The sequence below is a fragment of the Miniopterus natalensis genome, chromosome X (assembly GCF_054644295.1).
Source record: "Miniopterus natalensis isolate mMinNat1 chromosome X, mMinNat1.hap1, whole genome shotgun sequence".
NCBI classification, from domain to species: Eukaryota; Metazoa; Chordata; class Mammalia; order Chiroptera; family Miniopteridae; genus Miniopterus; species Miniopterus natalensis.
Window position 1 is genome coordinate 69,935,354 of NC_142103.1, and position 17,645 is coordinate 69,952,998.

Genomic DNA, 17,645 nt, shown 5'->3' on the forward strand with positions numbered 1-17,645 from the left:
ATTGCTTAATGGAATAAAATCACCACTGCACATGACACCAAAGGACATGGAAGGTTTCTAGCCCACCTTTTCATCCAAAATAAGCAAATAAGAATTTGGTAAGGGCTGTGGACCCAAGAGAGTCAATGAGGATGCCCCACTCCAATTCATTGTTATGAGGGAAAAACCTAGAGAGTGCAAACCTGGGAAGATGCCCACTGGCAAGACAGAATTTGTAGAAGTCCAGCCAGGCTGAGGTGAAATCCCAGTATGCAACTGATGCAGGATAGAGACAAGGTTGGATGCATACTGAGGCAATCCCTCTCCCCAAGGCAACACTGCAAAGAAGGTGGGCTTGACTGCAGCAGATGTGACCACTCCAATAGAGGAAGTGGAATGCTGTGACCTCATCCACAAAGATTATAGAAAGTAAAAGTGGTGAATGACTGCCTTGTTACCCAAAATGTGAGGATGTGGCTGGAAAAACCCATTTCTGTCCTGCAGCACCCTCATTTCTGAGGAAGGACCTCCATGACAGGGAAGATGGACGAGAAAGGGAAGGAATCTGGTACGAATAGCAAAGGGAATTAAAGGAGCACAGTTTCTATTGTCTGCTTCAAGATTTCAGCAGGAAGTCCAAACACAAGCCTCTGGGAGTACCCACCTGGAGATCTATCCACAGAGTCCATAGGCACCACCAAAGCCCCAAGTGGTAAACCAACACCTAACTCCATTTTGCTGCTGGTTCCTTGTGTGTGCTTCCAAGTGCTTCTGCAAGAACAAGCACCAGTAGAACAGGAGCATGCTCAGAAAACAGGCCAAAGTCAATGGGCAAGAAAGAAACCTCAAACTTATCCATAGCAGCACCTTCTGGAATACAAAGGAAAGGTTCCAAAAAAACAACCTGGTGAATTATAAGGGAAAAAAAGATCCCTAAAACTTAGTTAAGTTGGTATCTGCTACTTAGAATGAGAAAGCAGAAGTGCATACATAGAAAGTATTAAAAAATCAAGAAAAATAATTATTATTATCCAGGGACCAATTTAAAGGCCTAAAATATTGTAATCTAATTAACAAAGAATTCAAAATAGCTGGTATGAAAAAAATTCAACAAGCTACAGAAAACTCAGAGAAACAATTCAACAAAACCAGGAATACAATTAATGAACGGAAGGCTTTCTTTACCAAAGAGATTGAAATTATAAAAAAGGACCAAAGAAAAAATCTGTACCTGAACAATTCAATAAATGAGATGAAGAATGAAAAAGAGAGCATCTGTAGCTGGGCAGACCAGATTTAAAAAAGAATGAATGACTTGAAATATAGAAATAACAAAGTTTGATTAGGAGAAGGAACGAAGATTTTAAAAAAGCAAAGAAAACCTATGAGAGCTATTGTTTTCATTGAGAAAGGCAGATATTTGATAACTGGGGTTCCAGGAGAAGAGAAGGAAAAGTTGGCAGAAAGTTTACTTAAATAAATAATAGATGAGAACTTCCCAAATCTGGGGAAGGAATTGCATATAAAAGTCCACAATGCTAATAGAACAGCCTATTATCTCAATGCAAAAAGACCTTCTTCAAGAACATTATAATAAAACTGTCAAAAATCAGTAACAACAAGAGTATTATAGGCAGGTGACGGAAAAGTAACCTACAAAGGAGCCCCAATTAGGCTAGTAGTGGATTCCTCAGCAGAAATTCTAAGGACAGGAAAGAGTGAAATGACATATTCAGAGTGCTGAAAATTTAAAATTCCCAGGAAAAATAATATATTCAGCAAAGTTATCCTTCAGAATTGAAAGAGATATAAATACTTTATCAGTTTCTCAGTCAAACAATAGATTAGGGAAGTTAACCACTATTACACTTGTCTTGCAAAAAAGGAGATTTTCAAGCTAAAATGCAAAACTAAAACCCAAAAAAACCCACATTGCAAATAAACAACACATTAGAGCCAACAGACTTAAAATACATATATAGAAGATTCCATTTAACAGAAGCAGAATGCAAATTGTTCTCAGGTACACATGGAATATTCTCCAGGATAGATCATATGATAGGACACAAAACAAATCTTAGCAAATTTAAGATTTAAATCATACCAACTATCTTTTTCACCACATGGCATGAAACTAGAACTCAACAACAAGAGGAAAGCTGGAAAATCTACACATATGTGAAAACTAAACAATATACTTCTGAACAACCAACGGGTCGAAATAGAAATCAAAAGGGGAATAAAAAATTATCTCAAAGTAATTAAAATGGAAGCCGAATATACTAATTCAAATGAGATGCTGCAAAAACAGTTCTAAGAGAAAAGTTTATAGTAATAAATACAATCATTAAGAAATTAGAAAGGTCTCAAATAAACAACCTAACTTTAATCCTCAAGAAACTAGAAAAAAACAAAAATAATAATCTCAAAGTTAACAGAAGGATTAAAATAAAAAAGACCAAAGAAGAAATACGTAATAGAGCAGAAATACAATAGAAAGGATTAATGAAGCTGAGTAATGTTTTTCAAAAAGATAAAAAATTGGTGAAAATTAGCTAAACTAAATAAGAAAAAGAGAGAAAACTCAAATAAATAATGACTCAAATAAATAAATACTAGAAATGAAAACAGGAGACATTACAACAAATATTACAGAAATGCACAGGATCATAAGATACTACCATGAATAATTATATGCCAACAAATTACATAACCTAGAAGAAATGGATAAATTCCTAGAAACACAATTTGCCAAGACTGAATTAGTAAGAAGTAGAAAACCTTCACAGACCAACAATGAATAAAAAAAGTAATTAGTAATCAATAACCTCCTAACACACACACACAAAAAAAACACCAGATGGCATCAATGGTGAATTCTACTTAAAGATCAGATGGCTACACTGGTGAACTCTACTAAACACTTTAATAAGAATTAATGCCAATCCTTCTCAAACTCTTCCATAAAACTAATTTTATAAAACCAGCATTACCCTAATAACAAAGCCAAATATGGAAACTACAAGAAAAGAAAACTATAGACCAATATTCCTGATGGTTACACATGTAAAAACTCTCAACAAAATATAAGCAAACTGAATGAATTCAGGAACACATTAAAAGGATTATACACCATAAACACGTGGGTTATGCCTGGGATGCAAAAATGGTTCAACATGTACAAATCAATAAATGCAATACATGACAGTAACAAAATTAAAGACAAAAAACACATGATCTTCTCAATAGATACAGAAAAAGCATTTGACAAAATACACGATAAAAACCCTGAAGAGATCTGGTATAGAAAGAACATACCTCAACTTAATAAAATCCATATACAACAAACCTACACATAACATTATACTTGATGCTAAAAAAAAACAAAAACAAAAAACGAAAAGTTTTTGCTTTATGGAAAAAAGTGTGGAGTTCCCTCAAAAAATTCAAAATGTAACTGCAAATTGACCCAGTGATCCCACTTCTAGGACTTTATCCTAAGAAACCCGAAAAACTAATCAGAAAGAATTTATGCACCCTTATGTTCATATCAGTGTTATTTACAATAGCTAAGATCTGGAAACAGCCCAAGTGCCCATCAGTAGATGAGTGGATGAAAAAGCTGTGGGACATTTACACCATGGGATACTACACAGCTGTAAAAATGAAGAATCTTTTACCCTTTGAGACAGCATGGAAGGACCTGGAGAGTATTATGCTAAGCAAAATAAGCCAGTCAGAGAAAGACAAATATCACATGATCTCACTTATATGTGGAATCTAATGAAAATAAACTGAGGAACAAAATAGGTCCAGAGACACTGAAACATGCAACAGACTGACATATTTCAGAGGGAAGGAGGGGCGGGAAGAGATTAACCAAAGCACTTATATGCACATGGGCATAGCCCATGGCCAGACAATAGTGTGTGGAAGGCCCAGGGAGGGGGCAGGAACAGGGTGGAGGGCAGCAATGGGGGGGAAAAGGAGGTCATCTGTAATACTTTTAACAAAAAAGATAAATTTTTTAAAAAAGAAATAACATGAGGTTGCCAACAATCAGCACTCTCATTAGTATAGTACTAGCTAGAGCAATTATGCAAGATAAATAAATAAAAACTTATCTGATCTGAAAGGAAGAAAAAAATTGTCACTATTAGCTGATGATATAATTTTGTATACTTAAAATTCCAAATAACAAAAAAAAAAACAACGTTGGAACTAATTAACAATTTCAGTAAGGTTGCAAAATATAATATCAACAGACAGAAATCTGCTGTATTTCTGTACACTAATAGTGAAATATCGTGAAAAAGAAATAAATAAAACTCTCATTCACAGTAACATCAAAAACAATAAAATATCTAGAAATAAATTTAACCAAGGAAGTAAAAGATTTGTACCATGAAACTGTAAAAGAGACTTTGATTGTAAAAATTGCAGAAGACACAAACAAATGGAAATCCATATTCATGGATCAGAAGAATTATTTTGTTAAAATATCCATATTACTAAAGCCATCTATAAATTTAACACAATCCACCTTAAAGTGTGAAAGAGAAATAAAAAATTTCCCTATACAAACAAGAGCTGAGGGAGTTATTAAAACTATATCTGGATTCTCAGAGGGAAGGGGGGGAGTGGGAAGAGATTAACCAAAGAACTTTTATGCATATAACCATAACCCATGGACACAGACAATAGTGTGGTGACTACCTGGGGAGGTGGCGGGAGTGGGGAGGAGGGGGTCAAAGGGGGGGGGAAATCTGTAATACTTTCAACAATAAAGATAAATTAATCTTGCCAGTGTGGTTTAGTGGTTGAGCACTGAACCATGAATCTGGAGGTCATGGTTTGATTCCCAGTGAGGGCACATGCCTGGGTTGTGGGTTAGATCTCCAGTGGCAGGCATGTAGGAGGCAGCTGATCGATGGTTCTCCCGCATCACTGATGTTTCTATCTCTCTCCCTCTCCCAGAAATCAGTAAAAATAATTTTTTAAAGATAAATTTAGAAAAACCTACATCTGACTTGCAAGAAATGCTAAAAGAAGATTTTCAAGCTGAGTTAATAAAAACACTAATCAATAATATAAACCATATTGTAAGGACAGGAAAAAGGCCTTTCTTTTTCTTTGCTGTGGTCTTTCACAATTTATGAGAAGCACCTGGTAATTAAACACCAAGATTTTTGGCTCTTCTGATTCAAACAACACCGCTATTCAAACTGTAGACAAGATAAGCTACTCTCAAGGCTACATTCTTGCATCCTCCTCCTCCCTGCCGTTCCCACAACTCAGGGATAATTCACACCAAGGAGTTTCCAGTTAGGAGAGAGTCCTGCCCCTCCTTCAAACAAGCCTCTTTTGAACTCTTTATAACTTTTGCTCTAAGCATGTTTTACAGGCTTAGGAAATATACTGATAAGACACCTCCCTAGGACATCTGCTGGACTCTCTCCTGGAAAGCAAACAAAGTGTTATTTTTTTCAAGACAACCTCCCTGGTATCTGCTCAACTTCAAGACAACCCAAACCCCTCACACAGCAATTAAAATAATAAGATGGCAGTATTAAATCCTCATATTTCAATAAAACTTTAAATGTAAATGAATTAAATTCTTCATTCAAAAGGCACAGAGTGGCTGGATATGTAAAAAATTTTAAAAAACCTAACAAAACCAAAACCCAACTACATGTTGCCCACAAGAGACTCACTTCAGCTTTAAGACATAACAGGTTTGAAATGAAGGGATAAAAAAAGATATTCCAAGCAAGTGGAAACCAAAAGAAAGTATGCAAGTGAGGGTAACTATACTTATATCAGACAAAAATAGACCTTGAGCCAAAAACAGTAACAAGAAATAAAGATCATTATATAATGATAAAGTGGTCAATTCATCACAAAGATTAACAATCATGAATATAAAGACAACCAATATCAGTTCACCTAAATACATTAATGAAATACTTAGATCTGAAGAGAGAAATTGACAACAGTATAATAATATTAGGAGGCTTCAACACCCCACTTTTGAATAATGGATAGATCACCCATACTGAAATCAGCAAGGAAATGATGAACATAAAATATATATTACACCTACTGGACCTAATAGACATTTATATAATTTTCTATCCAACAGCAGAATCCACATTCCTCTCAATTACACACAGATCATTCTCCAGGACAGACAATATGACAGAATGCAAAACAAGTCTTAGCAAATTTAAGACGATGAAAATAAACTAGATGGTATTAAACTAGAAATCACCAATAATAGGAGAGCTAGAAAATTTTAAAGTATGTGAAAACTAAACAATAGACTTCTAAACAACCAATGGGTCAAATAAAATTAAATCAAATGTGTAATCAAAAAGATCTCTTAAAAATGGAAATACAGCCCTAGCTGGTTTTGCTGAGTGGTTAGAGCATCGACCTGCGGGCTGAAGGGTCCCAGGTTCGATTCCAGCCAAGAGCATGTACCTTGGTTGAAGGCTCATTTGGGGCACGTATGGGAGGCAACCAATTGATGTGTCTCTTTCACATTGTTGTTTCTCTCACTCTCTCCCTTCCACTCTCTCTGAAAAGCAGTGGGAAAAATATCCTCTGGTGAGGATTAAAAAAACAAATGAATAAATAAAAATAAGAAGTGTTTATTTAAAAAATGGAAAAACAGCACATGAAAACTTATGAGATATTGGAAAAGCAGTTCTTTAAGGAAAATTTATAGTGATAAATGCTTATATTACAAAAAGAAAGAGCTAAATAACCAAATTTTATACCGGTAGTAACTAGAAAACAAAGAACAAAATAGGCTCAAATGATAACGGAAGTAAGTACAAAGACCAGAAAATAATAAAGTAGTAACCAAAAATAGAAAATAATCAACACAACTAAGAGTTGATATTTTGATAGAAACAAAATTGACAAAGTTTTATCTAAACTGAGAGGAAATAAATAATATCACAAATAAAAGAGGAGCCATTACAACTGTTGCTACAATACATAGGATCATGAGAGACTTCTGTGAACAATTATATGCCAACAAATTGGATAACCTAGAAGAAAGGATAAATTTCTAGAAGCACACAACATACCATGATTGTATCAGGCAGAAATAAAAATATGTATAGCCCAATAACAAGTAAGGAGACCTTCCAACACAGAGAACCCAAGGACAATATGGCTTCACTGGTGAGTTTTATCAGATACTTAAAAATTACTGCCAATACTTTCCAAACTCATCCAAAAATTTGAAGAGTAGAGAACACATTCAAACTCATTCTATGAGGCTAGCATTACCCTAATTCCAAAACCAGATTAGAATACAAGAAAATGATAGACCAAAATCTCTGATGAATATAGATGCAAAAGTTCTCAACAAAATATTAGGAAACCAAGTTAAAAAATACAGTGAAAAGATCACACACCACAATCGAGTGGGATGTATTCCAGGCATGCAAGAGTGGTTCAATATTCACAAATCAGTCACCATGCTACACTACATCAACAAAACAGAGAATAAAATGATATATTGATCTCAACAGATGCAGGAAAGAATTTAACAAAACTAAACATCCATTTATGATAAGAAGCTCTCAACACAGTGTGCACAGAAGGAACATACTTCAAAACAAGAAAGACTATATATGACAAAAACACAGTTAACATCATACTCAATAGTTAAAATCTGAAAGGACTTGTTCTCAGATCCAGAGCAAGACAGGATGGGAGATTAAAACAGCACCAGACTGAGTGGAAGGTACACTGACATTCTCCCGGGACCAAACTAGAATTACAACTAAAATATAGAAAAACCATCTTCAATAATCAACTGTAACTTAAGATGGGCTGGAGATCACCTTCAGAACCAAGGATCTAAAGCTGTGACCGCATAGACACTAGCAGGAAGTGTGGAGGCGCAAGAGGGTTGGCTGGACAGGCTTCCACAGGCAGCAGCTGAAGGTCCGGAGGGATATCTCAGCTGTGGGAGATTCCCACTGAAGACTCTGGGGTATAAACCTCAGGCTGGGCTTCCTGGCCAAGAGCACCAGACTAAGAAAGTTGCCCACAAAACATCTGGCTGTGAAAAGCAGCAGGGTTTCTGTCTGCCAGGGAGAGACTGCTGGAAATGCAGGCACCTTCTTAAAAAGCCAATACACAAAGTTTCATGTGCAGTCACTCACCTTGGGCACCAGCAGAGGAAAGGCAGAGTGGACTGGAGCTGCGTGAGAAGAATTGTGGTCTCTTCAAAGACTGAGAGTCTTAGCAGATCTACCTAATACAAAGAAACAAACCCAAACAGGCAGACAAAATGGGGAGACAAAAAAACAAGCCCCAAATGAAAGAACAAGAGAAGTCTCCAGAAAAAAAGCTAAATGAAATGGAGATAAGCAATCTATCAGATATAGAGTTCAGAATACTGATTGTAAGGATGCTCAACAGCATGAATAAAAATATGGAAACTAGGACGGAAACTATGAATGACATAGCAGAAATAAAGAGTGCATTGGAAGGAATAAACAACAGATTAGAGGAAACTGAGGGTCAGATCAGTGAATTAGAAGATAGGGTAGAAAAAATCACTCAATCAGAGAGCCCCCCCCAAAAAAAAAACAATTAAAAAACAGGAGGACAGGGTAAGAGAGCTGTGGGACAACATGAAACATAATATTTGCACTATAGGAACACCAGAAGGGGAAGAGAATACACAAGGGATAGAGAATTTGTTTGAAGAAATGATGGCAGAAAAATTCCCTAGCCTGGTGAAGGAAAAAGTCACACAAGTTCAGGAGGCACAGAGAGTCTCAAGCAAGAAGAATCCAAAGAAGCCTACACCCAGACATATCATAATTAAAATGTCAAAAATTCAAGACAAAGAGAGAATTTTAAAGGCAGCAAGAGAAAAGCAATCTGTTACCTACAAAGGAGCTCCCAGAAGGCTGTCAGCTGATCTCACCAGAAACTCTACAGGCCAGAAGGGAATGGCACGAAGTATTCAAGGTAATGCAAAGCAAGGATCTAAAACCAAGACTGCTCTATCCAGCAAGACTATCATTCAAGATAGATGATGGAATAAAGAGCTTCCCAGCCAAAAATAAAAGGCTACAGGAGTTTATCACCACCAAACCAGCATTGCAAGAACTGTTAAAGGACTTGGTGTAATTAGTAGAAGTAGAGAGAAAGAGAAACATGGGTATAAAGAATTAAAATAGCAATAGATAAGTATCTATCAATAATAACCTTAAATGTAAATAGATTAAATGCTCCAGTAAAAAAAACACATAGGGTCGCTGAATGGATAAGAAAACATGACCCAAATATATGCTGTCTACAAGAGACCCACCTCAAAACAAAAGATTCACACAGGGTGAGAGTAAAGGGATGGAAAAAATTTTCTATCCCAGTGGAAATGAAAAAAAAAGCTGGGGTAGCAATACTCATATCAGACAAAATAGATTTCAAAATGAAGATCATAACGAGAGACAAGAAAGGTCACTACATAATACTAAAGGGTTCAATCCAACAAGGGGATATAACCCTGATAAACATATATCCACTCAATATAAGAGCACCTAAATTTATAAAAAAACTTCTATAGGACTTTGAGGGAGTGATCAACAGCAGTACAGTCATACTAGGGGACTTTAACATCCCACTGATTTCACTGGATAGGACTTCTAGACAACAAATCAACAAAGAAACAGTGACTCTAAATGACACACTAGATCAGATAGATTTAATTGACATTAACAGAACATTCCACCCCAAAGCTGCAGAATATACATTCTTCTCAAGTTCACATCAGGAGATAAGTAGAGAAAAAAGCTATGGTACATTTACACCATGGAATACTATGCAGCTGTAAAAAAGAAGGATCTCTTATCCTTTGGGACGGCATGGAGAGAACTGGAGAGTATTATGCTTAGCGAAACAAGCCAGTCAGAGAAAGACAAGTACCACATGGTCTCACTCATATGTGTATTGTAATAAACAAAATAAACTGATGAACAAAATAGATCCAGAGACATAGAAGCATGGAACAGACTGAGGGATATCAGAGGAAAGGTGGGGTTGAGGGAGTGGATGGGGAGAGATTAATCAAAGAACTTAATATGCTTATAAAAATAAATAACCCACGGGCACAAACATTGGTATGGGGAAGGCCTGGAGATGGGGTGGATGCGGAATGGAGGGGATCAATGGGGGAAAAAGGGGGAAATCTGCAATACTTCCAATAATAAAGATAAATTTTTTTAAAAAAAGAACAAGACAAGATGCCCACTGTCACCACCTTTATTCAATATACTATTATAAGTCTTATTGGGGGAACACTTTGTAAACTATATGATTGTCTAACCACAATGCTGTACACCTGAAACTAATGCAAAATAAAGTTGAATGTAAAGTGTAATTGAAAACTAAAAAAAAGAAGTCCAAGCCACAGCAATCTGATAAGAAAAAGAAATAAAAGGCATTCAAATTGGAAAAAAATAAGTAAAACTGTCACTATTTATAGATATTATGATATTCTATATATAAAACCCTATAGACTCCACAAAAAAACTATTAGAACTAATAAATAAATTCAGTAACATTGCAGGATACAAAATTAATATACCAAAATTTGTTGTTTTTATACAGGGGTTTGCAAAAGTAGGTTTATAGTTGTTTGTATGGAAAAAGACATGTAGGTTATGATTATTACAATAACTTTATTAACTCAAAAGAATGTCACTAATGGAACTGTAAACCTACTTTTGCCCACCCCTGTATATTAATATATGAACTATTAGATAAATGAAGAAAAAATCCATTTACAACTGCATCAAAAAAATCAAGTACCTAAAGATTAACTTAATCAAGAAGGTAAAAGGCCTGTACTCAAAACACTCTAAGATATTCACACAAAAAATGAAGTCAACACAAATAAATGCAAGAATATTCCGTGTTCATGGACTGGAAGAATTAATATTGTTAAAATTTCTATACTGCTCAAAGTGATATACAGATTCTATACAATTCCTATGAAAATATCAATGGACCTTTTCAAAGTACTTGAAAAAATAACCTTAAATTAATATGGAACCCCAAAAGACTACAAATATCCAAAGAAATCTTGAAAAAAGAACAAAGCTGGAGGTATCATGCTTCCTCACTTCAAAGTATACTACAAAACTAGAGTAATCAAAATAATGTGGTACTGGCACAAAAACAAACACATAGATGACTGGAACAGTATATAGATCCCAGAAATAAACCCAGGCTTATATAGTCAATTAATCTATGACAAAGGAAGCAAGAATATACAGTGGGGAAAAGAATCTCTTCAATAAATAGTGTTGAGAAAACTGGGCAGCAACTTGCAAAAAAATGAAACTAGACCACTTTCTTATACTATATAAATAATAAATTTAAAATGTATTAATAGTAGACCATACACCATAAAATTTCAAGAAGAAAACACAGGCAATAAACTCTTTTACACTGGCCTATGTAATATTTTCTTAGATATGTCTCCCCAGTCAAAAACAACAAAAGCAAAAATATGCATTATATAAAACTAACAAGGTTTTGCACAATGAAGGAAAGCATTGACAAAATGAAAAGTCAACCCACTGAATGGGAGAAAATATTTGCAAATAATATACTCAGTAAAGAGTTAGTATAAAAATATATATTAAGAACTCATAAAATTCAACATAAAAAAAACACCAATCTAATTAAAAATGAACAGAGGATCTGAATAGACATTCTTCCAAAAAAGACATAGATAGCCATCAGATACATGAAAAGATACTCAACATCACTAATCAAATCAAAACCACAGTGAAATATTACCTCACACCTGTCAGATTGGCTGTTATAAAAAATAAATAAGTGTTGGCAAGGAGTTCCCCCGTACACTCCTGGATGAATTGCAAACTGGTACAGCCATTATGGGAAAAAAACCCCAATAATTTGAAAAGACGTGTACATACATTATGTGCAGGTTTACCTAACATTTCTGAATTTTGAATTTGTCACCTACCAAATGGGTACAATTTTTTCCTGAAAGGTTTACTGTGGAGATTAAATAGAATTAGGGCAGACAACTTGTAGAGTTCCTGAGACAGAGCTGGTTATTTTCTTAAGAATGTTAGTGAATATGCATAACCGTGCTTATAGGTAAGATTATTCTGGCAGGGATCAAATTTCAGTATTGCTAAGACTCATAAAAATAGAACAACCCTTGTCACCATATTAATATTACCTGGGGAAGGTTTATGTCCAAATATGCCATTGAAGAATGCAGGCATTCGAATGCTGCCACCAATATCAGAGCCCACACCAATCACGGAGCATGCTGCTGCCAGGGTACAACCTTCACCACCTATAGGAAATGCAAAATATTCCTTTATAATAAACAAATTAAACTACTATTTTCATGGAATATATTTTATCCTCTTTGATTTTTAACCTTTCTGAGTCTTTAGATTGAAAGTGAGTCTCTTATAGACAGTATATATTTGAATCATGACTTTAATCCATTATGCCAATCTATGTCTTTTGATTCAGGAGATTAATCCTTTTATATTAGATGTAACATAAAAGCAGGAAGGTCTTACTTATAACTTTTTGGGTTTTATTTTTTGTATGTCTTAGTTTTTGGTCCTTTGTTGTCTTCATTACTGACTTCCTTTGTGTGTAGTTCACTTTTGTAAGGACACTTTATGTTTCTCTTCCCATTCCCTAGTTTGTATATTTTACAGATGTTTTCTTTGTAGGTAACATGGAATTACAAATACCATCTGTTATATCTATCTATCTAGTCTGTATATTATGATGTTTTGCCATCTTAAAAAACATTCTGATCAAAGATTGTCCCTCCCTGGGCTAGTCAATTCTTAAAGATAGCAAATGGCCTGTCCATAAGCATGCCTTTTATGCAAAATAACCAATCCGGAGCCATACAGCCTCTACCTTGAGGCACCACAGGAGGTATTACTCCTCTACCTCTATCATCTCAGGGCCAGGTACAAGGCAAATAGAGATCACTCCTATAGTCCAAAGCCCTCTGAATTTATTCAAACTAGTCAATCCTAAATTGTTTACCCTGGCCTGCCTTTCCTTTCCTGCAGAAACCCAATAGAGACCGTGGCTTAAGAATTCCCCCTGCTCCTGTCTTCTGCCTCCTGAACACCCTGGTCTTGTGGCTGCATGTGACTGACCATCTCATAAAAGAATACAAAACAACATCCTAAAGTTGCAACAATCTATTATAAATATATGCCAACTCAACTTCAATTGCATACTAAAACTATGTTTTTATGCACCTCCCTCTCCTCCACTTACTTTAACCAATTCCATATATATTGAGACTTATCATTATTTTTATACATGTCTTTTAAATATTGTATAAAATAAAAAGTTGATTTTCAAACCAAAATTAAATTAATACTGGTTATATTTGCTTATATATTTACCTTTACCACAGATCTTTATAGTCACAGGGCTTTGAGTTACTCTCTAGTGTCCTGCCCTTTCACTACATTAAAACATTTTTTAAAAATATGTCTTTATTGGTTTTTAGAGAGGAATGGAGAGGGATGGAAAGAGAGAAACATTGATAAGAGAGAAACATCATCAATCGGCTGTCTCCTGCACGCCCCCTACCAGGGATCGAGCCCAAGACCCTGGCATGTGCCCTAAACAGGAATCAAACTGTGACCTCTTTGGTTTATGGGTCTATGCTCAACCACTGAGCCATGCCAGCTAGGCAACATTTTACAAGTTGAGGACACTGACTCCCTGACTCCCTTCATTATGTTACCAACGTCACATAGCAAAAAACTGTCAATGTTCTCTTTGGCTCTAGCAACCACAATCTTAAACACCATATTTTGCTAACCCACATATATATGCCTTAAGGATAGATAAAAGTCATGTAAATTCTAGTCTCTAATATACTCTCTGATGTTTTCCTCCTATATCACTTGTTGCTCATTCTTAATTTCCTTTGTTAGATATGTCTTCTCTTTTTAACCTTGAAAATGACAAAGCTCTGTCATGAGCCCCAGTTCATCTCCATCAACGCACACACACATTTGTTTTTTTTCCCATCCATTCTTACAGGTTATAGATTAGATACTGTACCACGTTTATGATGACAACTTCTAAATTATTTTAAACCCAGGTTATTACTCTAACTCATATAGGCCAACACCAATGGGTGTCTTACAAATATCTTAAACGTAACATGTTCAAAGTGGTATTCCTAAATCATGCTGTCCCCCCGTTTATCCCTCCCCTTCCCGTTTTCTCCATCTGAATGAATGACTGTACATCTTTCGAGTCAGAAACCCTGTGAATTTTTACTTCTCTTTTTATCTTTACACCCACCTCTCCATTACCAACCTATCATCAAGTCATGTTCCAGTCTACCTTTAAGATATATCTTGTGTCCCATCTATTTTTCTTCATCTACACAAACACTAGTTGAAGTCACTATCATTTATCTCTTGGACAACCAAAATAGACTTCTAATTTCTCTATTTGCTTCAGCTTTTGTTCCTCTACATTATGTGACCTGGACAAAACTTTTTAATTTCATCACTAACTCCTCTCTGTCTTACTCACTACACTGGGTTTTTTTCAGTTCACTGAACACACTAAGCATGTTCCCACCTCAGGCTTTTGCATTTTCTGTATTCTCTAACTAGAATGCTTTCTGCTTGACCCACTACCCCCACACCCACTGAGTGGTTAGCTGTCTCTGGTCCTTTGGATTTCATCATAAATACCACCTTCTTAGAGAGGATTTCCATGACCATATCTGCTATATTCCTGCATTAGCACAGTTTCTAGTACATCGCAGTTATCAGAGCTCAGTGTCCTTACATTATTTTATCACCTTTGTCTCAAGAAGATATAAGTGTTCAGCTAAACCACTTTCACTCTCTCACATTCTCTCTCTCTCTCTCTCTCTCCCTCCCTCCCTCCCTCTTCCCTTCTCCTTGAGTGCATGCACACACACACACACACACACACACACACACACACACGGGGACCAAGAGTATCGATGCTCATTGTCTACAATGCTCTTCACCAATCTATGACAAATTTTGCAATTGCCTTAACCATAAACACCTAATTATGACTTTCCAAGAGATTTGTGCAATAGTATTTGTACCCCCTCCTTGCAGTGACTCACTAACTGAAATGTTAAACTCACCAGAACTTCCACCTACAATATGCCGTAAATCATATGGGTTGTTGGATCGGCCATAGATCTTGTTACTGGATTCATACCACATGCACAGCTCACTACAGTTGGTTATGCCAAGAGGAATGGCACCAGCTTCCTTAAGAAATGCCACTACAGTGGCATCTGTTTTGGAAATGGCATTCCGACGATTCACAAGGCCAGAAGAATTAGGCATTCCTGTAAAGTCCACAAGAAAAGGAAATTAAGATGTTATTAAATAAAAATGGGAACAATTTACTGAGTACCTTCAATGAACCAACCCAGTTATTGTGTATGATTTTCTTAGTACTGATAGGTGGTACGACTTATTGGAAAGTGTACAGGCTTTGGAATCATAACTAAGTTCAAATCACATTTCTGTACCTTACCAATTCTACGGACTTTGGGAAAATCACTTAACTTTTCTGATTCTCAGTTTTTATAGGAATAAATGAGATATTGAATGTAAAGTATGTAAACATATTTAGTAAATAAAAGTAATTATTACAAATTCTGCCACTCAATAACCCTAACTGTTAAGAATTGTATTACAGAGAAAGTACAGGCTTTTATTAGAGTCCTAGATTAGTTTTAGTCAAGCTACTTTAGTGTCATGAGCTTCAAATTTTTACTTGAAAAATGAGATAATACTATTCTTATAGTCTGCTTTGAGGATTAATGGGCACTGAGCATAGCTCCTTATATGCCATATAGTTCTAAGAGATGATGGTCATTATTGTCTCTCTTCCCAATGAAACTTGCAGAGTATTTCCCATCAATTCAAAACTGAAGAAAAACCTTACATTAGTCATCTACTTTGGTAATATATTTTTTCTGTTTATAACTTCAGCAAATATATGCCATTTGTGAGTTCAACCCATGCATCTAAAGAAAGTAAATACAAAGAACAGTACCTTGTAGCTGGAAAGCTTCTTTGACTGTCAAAGGAACCCCAAGGAAGGGCCATTTCTTTTCCAGGGTGGCATCATCTTCCTGCTTCTCTGCAAGCTTTTTATCTACAGCATGAGCCTCCTTCTTAGCTACCTCAAACCTAGGAAAAGTGAAACAGAGCTACATAAAGCTGTGGACAGTGAGAAAGAAGATACCTTCTAAGAAGGGCTCCTGGTTGCTAACTGAGCTCAAAATTTAAAAACAGAGCTTAGCAGCCATTTCTGCACAGGGACCTCTCACACAAACTCTACTTTACAGATAAACCTGCACTGAACTACCTGCCTCAGTGCTACCTGACTAAACTGTTTTACTGAACTGTGTTTCTGACATCTGAGCCAGCCCTTGCAGAGGAGTTCCTGGAATCCTACTTCAACCAATAGGACAGAGACTATCCCCATGCAATCAGAGCCCAGCAGCTATATCCTTATCAGCATTTTCACTGACTAATCACAGAGGCTCCATTCTGACCAATGAAGGTAGTGCTTTTTTGGACCAATCAAACTGCAAGGATTTGGAGTCTTCATTTGTATAAGGACCAGGAATGGGCACTACTGACTGTTTAAGTCAGCTTCTCTCTAGCTCTTGAAGCACACTTTTCCTTTCCACTGAAAACTGAAGACTGTATTTCATTGGCTGCAGCTGAAACACCAAAGATGGAACACCAAATACAGTGTGTCCCAAAAAAATGTACACACACACTTTGAATAATTATAAAAGCGGTGTTTATTAAAATACGTTGCATTTTCTTTCTTCTTTTTAGAAATTTGAGCAAAGAAAACACTAATCTTACACAAACTTTATTGGAGAAGAGTGAAGAAGGTAACACTTCTAAACTCATTTTCTGAGGTCAGTATTGTCTGAATATCAAGACCTGGCAAAGCCATTCCAAAAAAAGACAATTACAGATCAATACCCTTTATGAATACAATACTTAAATGGTGAGATATGTCCAAAGATAGAACAAAAGTAGTTGAAATTTTTCTGGAGATAGTCAGTTCAATATATGGAGAAGCCAAAACTAGGAAAAGAAGAAATGGTTGTCAGGTGCAAGATATAAAAACAAATCGAGATTAAAACATTAATGAGCTGTTAAAGTGTGAATACATTCTTTGGGGACATCCTGTATATCTCACCGCAGCAGAACACAGCAGACCAGTGTAGAAGCATAGCAGAGCAGACCAAAACAGGGCAGAGTGAAACCAGACTGGACCACACTGGAATAGAGCAGACCAGACCGGACCAGAGCAGAGCTGTCAAGCCAGAGAGGTGCCTGGTCCCAGGGCTGCCTCACAGCCATACTGTCCTGCTTCATAACTGAGCTGTAACATACTATCGAGCTGCTCCACAGCCATGATGTTCTCACAGCCATACTGTATCACAACTGAGCTGTTTGCACTGAATAAAGTTTTCCTCTTCACTGTACCCCAAACTCGGGATCCCTATTGGCGTTGAATTGGTGTCACTGACCGTTGGTTGACAAACCACATAA

At 36.1% G+C, this 17,645-nt stretch overlaps 1 protein-coding gene across 2 annotated transcripts in view; it reads right to left on the reverse strand.

The window, feature by feature from the left end:
* Positions 1-17,645, reverse strand: part of FAAH2 (fatty acid amide hydrolase 2) — an 84,671-nt gene that overhangs the window by 30,749 nt on the left and 36,277 nt on the right. For both annotated transcript variants that reach the window (XM_016213263.2, XM_016213265.2), the window contains exons 3-5: positions 16,120-16,256; positions 15,194-15,403; positions 12,233-12,352 (exon numbers count right to left, since the gene is read on the reverse strand). In XM_016213263.2, the coding sequence (XP_016068749.1) occupies positions 12,233-12,352; positions 15,194-15,403; positions 16,120-16,256 (467 nt within the window). The remainder of the gene's footprint in view (positions 1-12,232; positions 12,353-15,193; positions 15,404-16,119; positions 16,257-17,645) is intronic.